At 36.9% G+C, this 10,833-nt stretch overlaps 2 protein-coding genes across 9 annotated transcripts; both read left to right on the top strand.

The window, feature by feature from the left end:
* Positions 1-102: 102 nt before the first annotated feature.
* Positions 103-1,881, top strand: Bug22 (cilia- and flagella-associated protein 20). Of its 3 annotated transcripts, none has more exons than XM_076372572.1 (4): positions 103-467; positions 669-821; positions 925-1,252; positions 1,331-1,881. In XM_076372572.1, the coding sequence occupies exons 3-4, from the start codon at positions 977-979 to the stop codon at positions 1,634-1,636; spliced, it is 582 nt and encodes a 193-aa protein (XP_076228687.1). In that variant the 5' UTR covers positions 103-467; positions 669-821; positions 925-976; the 3' UTR covers positions 1,637-1,881. The 3 variants fall into 3 exon arrangements, with proteins under 3 accessions (XP_076228687.1, XP_076228689.1, XP_076228688.1); XM_076372574.1 differs by having other exon boundaries at positions 899-1,252; XM_076372573.1 differs by having other exon boundaries at positions 669-847.
* Positions 1,882-2,641: 760 nt separating this feature from the next.
* Positions 2,642-8,965, top strand: LOC116433631 (uncharacterized). Of its 6 annotated transcripts, XM_076372566.1 has the most exons (6): positions 2,642-3,534; positions 4,672-4,911; positions 4,981-5,210; positions 5,285-5,388; positions 5,461-5,668; positions 5,746-8,964. In XM_076372566.1, exons 1-6 carry the CDS (start codon positions 3,373-3,375, stop codon positions 6,089-6,091), a joined length of 1,290 nt encoding a protein of 429 aa, XP_076228681.1. In that variant the 5' UTR covers positions 2,642-3,372; the 3' UTR covers positions 6,092-8,964. The 6 variants fall into 6 exon arrangements, with proteins under 6 accessions (XP_076228681.1, XP_031847762.2, XP_031847763.2 ...); XM_031991902.2 differs by having other exon boundaries at positions 2,643-3,534; positions 5,285-5,668; XM_031991903.2 differs by lacking the exon at positions 2,642-3,534 and adding an exon at positions 3,585-3,817 and having other exon boundaries at positions 5,285-5,668.
* The last annotated feature ends 1,868 nt before the right edge of the window (positions 8,966-10,833 follow it).

Below are 10,833 nucleotides of genomic sequence, written 5' to 3'. Positions count from 1 at the left end.
TTTTTTTTTTTTCTTCTTGAAAATGGGAAATTATCACGCGTATTAATGAAGTCAATCGAGAAATCATTTCAGCAAAAGCGAAGGGATAGGCGAGCCAAATTATTCGGAAAGTTTCTCTGACGGAGCATTATATATATATATATATATACCGGTATCTTTGTTGAACAAGGAAATCATGATGAAAAATGAAAATTGCACTTGTCCTGATATAGTCGTTTTCCTTTTTCTTATTCATTCCTTGAGAGGGTACAGTCGCAACCATGTGATTTTAGTAACTTCGAGCGAAAACAAGAGAGAGAAAAAAAAAGTAACGATCTTACAGGAAAAATTGAAGAGTAGAATTAACATGACGGTAAAGATTTTACACTGATGAAGTTTTTTATTGCCGAGAAATCGTTAACTTCGTTTTAAAAGAGAAAATGATCGTTTTAATACGTAGACGTCTACTACTTATTTAAACTTTATCGGTTTGTATTTGACATCAATAAACGATTGTAAAAACGTTCATGTCCGCGTAGTATTAATCTTTTACTCCTCATTTAATAATGATGTTTAATTTCCATTTAAATTTTCGATACTCTCTGAGAGAATCGCAAGAATCGAGACAATCGATTTTCAATGTCGCTGTAAATCTAACGGCAACATTGATCAAACATAACTTTTTCTAGGTTATGTTCGTTGGCACAGTTGTTTTGGAGAGTAAAATTTCTTCGAGTAAATGTTGAATTAAAATGATAACATTTTCGTTCGCTGTATAACGTTAAATGTTATGTACACTCATTGTTTCGGGATTAGAATGATTCGAGATGTATAATGTTTCAGTAAGTGTTGGTGTTATAAAATGAAAGTAGGTTAATTTTGTAAATAACAAGAAGTGTACAAAATTTCTTGAATACAGTAAACGTATCTATTCAATTATAATAGTTTAAAAGAAGAAATTTGAAAGAAGCAACGTTAACATTGGAAGGAAAGGAACATGTTTAAAAATACATTCCAAAGTGGATTTCTATCGATCTTGTATAGTATCGGTAGCAAGCCTTTACAAATTTGGGATAAAAAAGTAAGGAATGGTCATATAAAACGAATAACGGATAATGATATACAAAGTTTAGTATTGGAAATATTGGGTAGCAATGTCAGCACCACGTATATCACGTGTCCAGCAGATCCTAGAAAAACTTTGGGTATTAAATTGCCATTCTTAGTGATGATCATTAAAAATCTGAAAAAGTACTTTACATTTGAAGTTCAGGTAAGATACAGCAGTTGAGTTGTCATTTGAACAATGAATATTACCAGTCAATGTGTCTTTAAAAGTTTTTAATTATAGGTAATCGATGACAAGAATGTACGTCGTAGATTTCGAGCTAGTAATTATCAGTCCACTACCAGAGTTAAACCATTTATTTGTACTATGCCAATGAGATTGGATGACGGCTGGAATCAAATTCAATTTAACTTAGCTGACTTCACTAGACGCGCATATGGAACAAATTACGTGGAAACGCTAAGAATTCAGATCCATGCTAATTGTAGAATAAGAAGAGTGTACTTTTCTGACAGATTGTATTCTGAAGACGAATTGCCTGCAGAATTTAAATTATTTTTACCAATACAGAATAAAGCAAAATGTTAAATTAGAAGTACATTTATAACATTTCACAAAACAATCAGAATATACCATTGATATTTATAAACTGATCATTTTTTTTACTTGGATTTACTGTGGGAGCGTGTACAATGAGTATATACTTTGTGCTTTAACAAATTACATATTTATTATGTATATTATTTTATGATAATATCCATACGAAATGTACATTTTTTTTTAGTTCCTATTACAACTTTATTCCAATAAAATTAATACATGTTAACTGGTTATATATTTTTATCATTTCTACAGCATGAAGATTAGAATCATAATTAAGGTTAAACATTCTGTACAATATAAAGCATCCAAAAGCTATATTAGTTTTTAAACAAACAACTTCTTAAACGAAGGAAAAATTATGAAAATACGAAGGTAATGAGTTGTTGTGAATCATTGTGAATAATTATCTTCAGAAATTTAATATTCTAAAAATTGGAAAAGTTCAAACTTTATTGCATGGTCCAGTAATGACCTCTCCTTTATCTTTCATGCAGTTTACATAAGCGAAATTCACGTAAATGTCTGATTCTTTTACAAAGTAATTCTTTTGGTTAGATGCGAAAGAGACGTGTACACATAAAATCCCGAAATAAAAAAGCCACAGAACACGTACGTACATTCGAAACTGCAGAGGACAAGATATCGTTCACATATACCGTAGGAAGGTATTAATTGCTAATTATTAAGTATTGATTTTTTTTAAATGGGGCCGTAGCATATCCAAGGGGGAGGCTGTTCGTTCGCAAGTATCTGGAACTATTTTCCACACCGATAAAAACGTCTACAATCATCCCTCCCTCTCTACATGCGCGTAGTAATACACGACCAGAAAAATGGCGGGAAACTTTGGAAAAATTCGTATTATTTCCTAGAATATGCGACGTCTCCTAAGAAATCTGCCAGTCTAGGTCTATCCCTGATGCGATAAGCTTGCAATTGCATCGACGTACAGGACGCAAGGTAAATCAGAAAGATTTTTACAGAGGAAAATGCGGGAATGCAAACGAATGGGTGAAATAAGATGGCGGACCAATTAAGAGTGCCGCGCTGATACATTTTATTCTTTATTTGTGACAAGGGGTAGTATTTTAGAAATGAGAACTCGAGTATTTAATGAATTAACATTAATTAACGCGTAAACAGGTAGGAAACGATATAAAAATCTGGCCGTGTCCGTCTGTAACGGTAATATCGTTTAATACGGGCGAGATCCATAAATAAAACAATTGGTTATATACATATGTTTTTCAAATCGACGAATGCTATTATATATTTTGTATTGAGCACTCGTTTCGGGAGAGAGACGCCGACGCCCGGCGCCGACGTCGTTTTTAAAGCGTCAACGTTGTGCCAGAGTAATCTCACCCAATCCGGGTGACTCATAAGTAAAAAAAATCGTTAGAATAATCAACCCTCTTGGACACACTGGCACATCGTAAAGATGCATCGGTGAAAAGTTTTATTCTCGGACGTTTTCTACGTTTTTCATTGAGGTGTTAAGATAACGGGAACAGGGAGAGGGGGGGGAAAGAAAATATAACAATGGGTAATGAATTTAACATCGTGAACGAAGAGGCGTGATATCGTTTAACGGTTAATAATATTTTTTTTTCAAATTCGTGCTCCATTGAGATTATTCTCGTTGTGCGAAAGAAACGTGTCCATTTTCACGTGGTAGCTCGTGATAGCTCCTCAGCGGTTTTCTTTCGGTTGATTTTGAAATGGGTACGGCGGGTCGCGATTTCGAGCGCGATCGGGAGGACGAGCTCCACTGTCGAATTTGTGCTAGTGACATACCAAGAAACGACGGAGTCCACATTTTCGCCGAGGATGGTAGACGGCACTACCTGCAAACCAAAATACGAAAATATCTGTACATCTCGGTGAGTCTATCCGCGCTCCATGCGAATTACTACGTTCGCCGTTGTATGCGCGCCTGCATGTATACAGTCGAATCTAGTTGTGTGTGCAGTTTTTTTTCGAAATCTCAATGGGACCCTCTCTCTGATCCACCGTTGGACGGACCCCCCTCTCACCCTATTGTCTGCACGCGTGAACAAGTGTTCAAGCATATTTGAACCGATATATCTACATATATACATATATTTAGCAAATGAACGGTTTTGCGTGAAATATATCCGTCTTAAATATACTTACTGATTACAGGTCTGGTATTTAGTTAATTATATAAAAAATCGTCTAACTAAGAGAATGTACTTTTCCGTTGAACGGAATTGAACGTAATTACTTGTGTTGTATGTTTCTATGGAAAATACGCATATGTACTCAGATTTTTATTTAAACGAAAATGTGATTTTTATTAAATATTAGATGAAAAATGAAATTTCACATTCGTAGTTTTATTTTAATCGTGGAAAAATTGTCGGCGCCGTACTTTCGAAACATAGTACAATGGGACATTTTAAGTAAATTATGAAGACACTTTTATTTGCCGATACCAATTAAACAGTAATTAATGTGATCGGAAGGTATACGGATATATAATTTAAATGTAATATCTTGGTACGTAACAACCCTAGCGACAGTCTACAGGGGTCCATTTTGATACGAATATAAAAGTGTTAAAAATTAGCATTTTATTGATTACAATAAGTATACTGTATACGTGTATATATATGTACATACGTTGTGTACGTATAACAAACACATCTAAAAATAAAATATGAAACATGAAACATTCGTAAATAATTCGTAACGTTTCTTGAATAAAACGATGAATGAAATATTTAACATGATATTAATAATAGAGACAAATATTTCTGATATATAATGAAAACGTTATATCTTTAATGTCGAAGGCGGGGTTAATTTTCGTCTGACAATAATGGTTTTTTAATTTCAAAAACGAGATTTTCACAAAAAGATAAAAAGCTTATGAATATTTTTCTAAGTCATTACCATTAATATTACTCTAAAATTTTAATATTACCATTAACGTTTTGTTATCTATTATTATTTATTATCTTGTTTATGGTATATATATACAAATTATGTTATAGGTGTCCTCGGAAGATAAGTTTTCAAAAATGGTGTGTGTTACGTGTGTCAAGAGATTAGAAAGCATTCATCGCTTTGCAATGATGGCATATAGAACACAAGAGAAACTAAAATTGCAATTATATAATAGTACTGAAAACACCAATGTTATACAAGATGTAGGCTTGGAAAGTTCTAAAGACATGCAGGATGGAACAAAAAAGGTGGAGGATCGGGGACTGCTACATACAATATTAACAAAAGTAAATTAAAAATATTATTAATTAGGAGTCACTTTGTAAGATTTTTCTCATACTAACATCATCTTACAGGGTGCAATAGAAATTTTGGCTGAAGGTGAACCATTGGGACCATCGGAATTAATCTTGCAGGAGGATAAATGCCCTACTCCAAGCATGGAAGAAATGGAAGTTAAAGTAGATCCAATGTTATTTTTACAATACGGTATGGAAGAGTCAGAGTCAGAAACTTCAGAGGTATCGGATACAGAGGATAAAATAACAAGAGTCGATTCTCCAGAACCATTATCGTTAACAAACAAGTAAGAATACTAACATTGCTATTAACAACTCAAACAAATCATGTATTTATGTTCTTCTGCATATTTTCCTGTAGAACCGAAGATACAAAGAAGGAGAAGAAAGAAGAGAACAGTGATGATAAAGCACAAGAAGATGATGAGGATCTTGTTTCCAATGCATCATCCAAACCTCACGAATGTACAATATGTTCTAGATCCTTTATATCACAAATTGGTCTACAAAATCATTTGTGGTCTCATTTGCCTAAAGATAAGCGAGCCGATGGAAAGCCTATTTTAAGATCACAACAAGTATATTCGACTAACGGCGTTCTTCATATGAATATCGATAACAATTCATCTGGAAACTTTGTGTGTCCAATTTGTAGTAAAAAAATATCTACTAAGGGTAATCTAAAAGTGCATTTGGAAACTCATCGGCCTAAGGGAAAGTATGATTGTGACATATGTGGTAGAATGTAAGTGTATCAGCCATTACAAAAAACTTACTTTTACTTCAAAAATTTCTAGTAACAGTGGGTGATTGTGCTTTCAGCTTTAAAACACAGTCAAACTTGTTCAGACACAAGGAATACCATGGTGGCATACAGTTCCCATGTAACGTATGTGGAAGAGTTTATCCAACAAATTCAACATTACGCGCTCACAGCATCACACATTCAGATCTTAGACCGCATGCGTGTTCTCTTTGCAACAAAACATTTAAAAGAAATCAGGATCTAAAGTTTCATATGAATCAACATACAGGTGCAAGACCTTACCAGTGCCCCTACTGTCCAAGAGCTTTCGCAAGTTCAGGTAACTGTTTTTCACACCGAAAAAGAATGCATCCTCGAGAGGTACATCGAGACAGGCAAAGAGCGGCAGACTTAATGAGATGAACCATGGGTAATCAGTACGAAGAATGGTTTTAGAGAAATGTAATAATTTAGGGAACGGTCGTATTAGCTGTTACGAAATGAACGAGCTTTAGTTTCAAATATTAATGGTGCTAACACGAGAGGTAAAAAGAACATTTTGTATGGTTTGATTGACTCGTTTCTAGTTAGCGTTAGGTGTCGTTATTGTTACCAATGGGCACTTAGTTGTTTGTTCTTAAACCGTAACTAGGTTTCCTTTATACAGAATAGCAAGAAACAGATATATATTTTTCTTAATTTTTTACCTTATTAATGTTACTGAATATATACTTCCATTGTTGTTAACGAATTTAGTGATCATTATTTTATAACTTATACGTACATAGTACAAGTGATAATAACAATAGGTTTTAAACACTCTAGTCGAAATAAGAAATTTGTATTTTTTACTGGTTTATCTATATTTATCGCGTAAATATTTTCTTCTTCATCATTAAGGGATAGAAATTATAATTAGACAGCTCTCGGTACCATTACTTAGAGAAGATTCTACGAAAGTTCAATATTTAAATGGAAGCAACAATTATTAAATAACACGATAACGATAACAGCATTACCGATATACAGTATTATTCAAGTCGTTTCAAATTAGGATATGTTAACTTATTGATAATGAATACAATGAAGTATTAAATATTAAGCTAGGGATAATACTTTTTATGAGTTCGGTAGAACTAAGTAAAAGGTCGTTGAAAGGTACTTAGTGAAATAAAAACTGTGATTTTTTATAAATCAGCGGAAGAATCATTGAGGTATAAAAATTGATCCGCACTCCGGATTGGATTAAAGTACTGTTCTACTCGAACGTTCGAGTAAAGTGAATATCGTACTTAGAAATAGTGCTGGCACAAGTAATTTATCAATCGTTTGCGCCCGAAATTTGTGTTCTTCGATATTGCTAGTTTTTCAAATCACAAACTAGTTAGACATTATGCGTAACATGTTTGAGCGGCATGTACTTAATATCGTTTAACGGACAAGGAGTACAAAGGTTTAACGTTCAAGCATTTTACGTTTAATCGATAGTTTCTTCGTCGGGGAGGCAATCTTATTTTATTATTATTAAAAATACACACATACACACACGCGTACACGAACATACACACACACACACACATATATATATATATATATACACACGTACACCTAAACGGATTTGAGTGACGTCGAAGGTTCTAAAAGAAAGCGCGTTATTTTGTCCATACAAAGTATTGCTGTGCAACAGTGAGTATTTCATAAGATTACATTATACAAGACAGTGACCAAAAGAAAAACCAGAGGGGAAACGAAAACGTCGGAGGAGACGGGAAATATTCTTGTGAACCGAGGGAAAGTTCGTGGTTCTGGGGGATATTTTTAGCACGATAAACGAGCATCATCATTGAGTAACGTTTAAGACTGTATACGAAAATTCTGTGTCAAATTAGGGTAACGCATTATTAATGTAAGTATAGTATACGATATCAATGGCCGTATTGTCATGAGAGATGAGTCTAGTTTATTCAGATGCAGTATTCCACGAGCTAAACGTAATAAAACGAAGTAGAGATCGTAGACTACGTTACGGACGATCACACAGTGTTATTCTTTTAAACAGGTCTGTAACGATTAAAGTAAATGTTAACTGAAGTCTGAGTAGCTTTAGGGGGATCTAGGTAGATAAGTTTATAGGAGCTGTGTAATTGGTAGAGATCATAGACCGTGCTTCCGTATAACGTACACATTCGCACACGTGTTGCATAGTCCAAAAGAGGAGAATAAACGAGATCGTAACGGCGATCGACAAGGCGACTGCTAATAAGTAGACTGTCGATTTTGTGTTTGCACCGGAGGAGTGCAAAGTATGATCGACGTAGAAACGCAGTAAAATTTTCGTATCGGTTCGAATCAAACGAAATCAATAATAGAAATCAGTCGTTCATTTGATCTCGTAGCGAATCAAGATCCGCAGTCTACTGATAAGTTAGTGAGTAGGCATTTCACGGCGAAAGAATCTTGTGTAACAATGTTGCTACGTTAGTGATAGTAGGGTGACCAAGCTTTCGCCTCGGCGATTATATTTGAAATTCAATGGACCAAACATCTTTTTAGCTCCAATTCTACCAGATACGGGAAATTAGCTGAATAACGCGTCAACGTGTTTAACGATAAATGTTACTTAATCGTTGAGCGACAAGTCGGTTCAACGGTTCGGGGAACGTGAAAGCTTCCATGGGTCGCCCTAGCTTGTTAGGAACACAATCGTATATTTTGCGATTACGTTTTTCGAGGACGCTTGCCAATTGCATAGTAACGCAACTGGGGATAATCGAGCGATCGTGTATCCACGGAAATAATCAATTTTTCTAAAGAAAACAAAGGAAAACCGCAGACAAGATGGTCCACGATCTTGCTCTTATGGCTCAATTTTTACGTCTAGCTCTTCGAGCAGGGACGAGCAAATTGTCTCGGATAGAATTGTTATCGTTACCGTCGCTGAAACACGCATCTATAATTCGAACAATTAATCTCTTCAACCGACCAGTCAAACCATCTATTCGTATTCGATCGAGAAGTTCGGACAGCCCGAACGATTTGCTCGGTCCCTGCCGCGGCGAGCGAAAAATTGAGTTGAACCATTTTCTCTGAAAAGTCCACGTATCGGAGGTGACTAGCATCTAACTAGCGATTAAACGATATCTCAAAAGTGCCAGTAACCCAGTGAACTAACGTAGCGTATTCCAGCAGACGAATACTGTGGATAATTATTTGTAGAACCAAGATATCAGTTATCGATAATATCAATTGTGACACTTAATAAAAATTATTGTATAAAAATCGAGCCTTCTCATTCGGGTCGACGAACGCTGATTCTCGTAAAAGTCGTTCCTGCAGGTCGCCGTTCCCTCTTTCCCGCTGCGCCGGCACCGAAACTTCGTAATCTCCGTGACCGTGAATTCGTTCGACGACGAGCGCAGAGACAAACACCGCAATTAGGTACAAATGTTTTAATTCCGTTAATAAATATTCATTCAACGAGAGTCGCTTACGTGAGCGGCGTGCTTCTTTCCAAGAAACCATCGATTTACGCCACGTCGCGCGGTTTTCTACTGGAATATTTATCTTCCGGTTTAAAGTTCCCGAGAGTCGATGTAATTTGGAACATTTGCAGAATTACCGATAAACGCTGCGAATTCTCTGACCGATAGAATATTCGGTGTATCGCTTAATCATTCGGACTCGATACTCCACGAGTCATCCGACGTGTCATCCGACATTATCAACGCGTAATCGGAGTTGTAGTTCCTCGAAGAAGGTCAATCTTATTTCCGGTCGCCTACGGGGTATAAAAGACAATCTCTGTCGCGCGCAAACAATCTTCTCCGGTTCTCGATCCGTGGATCGTTGAAGCACGAGCTGCTACACATATAGTTTCCAGAGGTATACCTCCGAACGTGTAGTGTGCAATTTAGATGTACGCATATGCAGGCGCTTCTGTGTCTCTGCACCTGCCCCGCGCGTACGTGTGCAAGGTATAGGAAGATATGAATCACCGCTAAGAATAGATCGCTTTTAACTCCTTTTCTTGCTGTTGAATCGGATCGCGAGAAATTAGCGAATCGAGCAGGCGAGATAATTATTCCAACTTGTTTTCACCGGGAAATCGACTGGCGTTGTCGCCCGTTCTAAAATCCCGTTTATAACACTATAGAATTGAATTATCCAATCGTGTCTGGCCGAAGGGTTACGAACCTCGTAAGATTCTCTTTCATTCGGAAAATGTTCTCGTTCTCTGACATTGTGCAGAGTTTCGCTTAACCGTGCGTATCAATTGAATGATGCGCCTTGTTAGACCACTTACAACGCGACCCGTTGTTTCGCGAATTGCACGGGGAAAGGGAGGAAGGGGCTCGCTGACGATCCAATTAAAAGATGAATTTATTGTCGGCGCGTGTTATTGCCGGATGGCTGGAAACGACCCATTTCCAGTTTCCTCGTTTACGAATATTCGGGAGACACGGATGGTTCCTTGAAGAACGATCAAACGAATCGATGTAACGCGAAACTGTTTGTTTGCCTGTTCGGTAATTTCAGCAGGAATCATAATTCTAATGAAAACATGGCTGATTAAAGCGATGTTTACAATGAACCGATGCTATCGGAGATGCATGTTTACGTTGATAAGCGGGATCGCCGGAGAGGCGTACTCCGATTCAATTGGAATGAATCGCGTTGCTCGGGCATACATCACGCGAATAGTCGGAGGATTCAAGTTCAACGATTGCCGTTTTATCGGGCCGAGATGCGGGTCATTGTTAAGGTTACGCGGTTTCGCGTTTCGTGAAACACGGCATAGAGGAAAAGTTCGCTTTCTCGCCTCGACCGATCAATTTCGCGAGGCGACCGTTCGTACGGAATTTTGATCGGTTTTTCGGGTGAACCCTGTTACGTAAAATTGTCGTTTATCTTCGCGTCTGTTTGAACTGGGATTCAATGGGAATCCTTGACTCCGAGAACAAGAGAGCCGCGAACCGTCAGGCTCGAGCCATGAGAGGACGAGCAACGAGAACTGTACCGGAATAATGTTGTACTTGCTTAGCTTGCATCGCATTTACCATTATTATCATAATCGCAGTTGAAAGGGCAACGGCCCGACGCGCACAACAAACGAAAGCACAGAATGAGAATGAATTGAAATGAACCGAATCGAGACCGGTCAACGT

Source organism: Nomia melanderi, chromosome 12, assembly GCF_051020985.1.
Source record: "Nomia melanderi isolate GNS246 chromosome 12, iyNomMela1, whole genome shotgun sequence".
NCBI lineage: Eukaryota > Metazoa > Arthropoda > Insecta > Hymenoptera > Halictidae > Nomia > Nomia melanderi.
Note: the sequence above shows the minus strand (reverse complement) of the source record. Positions and strands in the feature narration are given on the sequence as shown.

Excerpts from the sequence above, each read along its gene's own strand:
- LOC116433631 (XM_031991902.2), top strand. The coding sequence starts at position 3,373 with ATGGGTACGGCGGGTCGCGATTTCGAGCGCGATCGGGAGGACGAGCTC. Across the intron at positions 4,912-4,980 it reads TACATACAATATTAACAAAA|GGTGCAATAGAAATTTTGGC; the intron begins GTAAATTAAAAA and ends ATCATCTTACAG. Across the intron at positions 5,669-5,745 it reads TGTGACATATGTGGTAGAAT|CTTTAAAACACAGTCAAACT; the intron begins GTAAGTGTATCA and ends TTGTGCTTTCAG.
- Bug22 (XM_076372572.1), top strand. The coding sequence starts at position 977 with ATGTTTAAAAATACATTCCAAAGTGGATTTCTATCGATCTTGTATAGT. Across the intron at positions 1,253-1,330 it reads ACTTTACATTTGAAGTTCAG|GTAATCGATGACAAGAATGT; the intron begins GTAAGATACAGC and ends TTTTAATTATAG.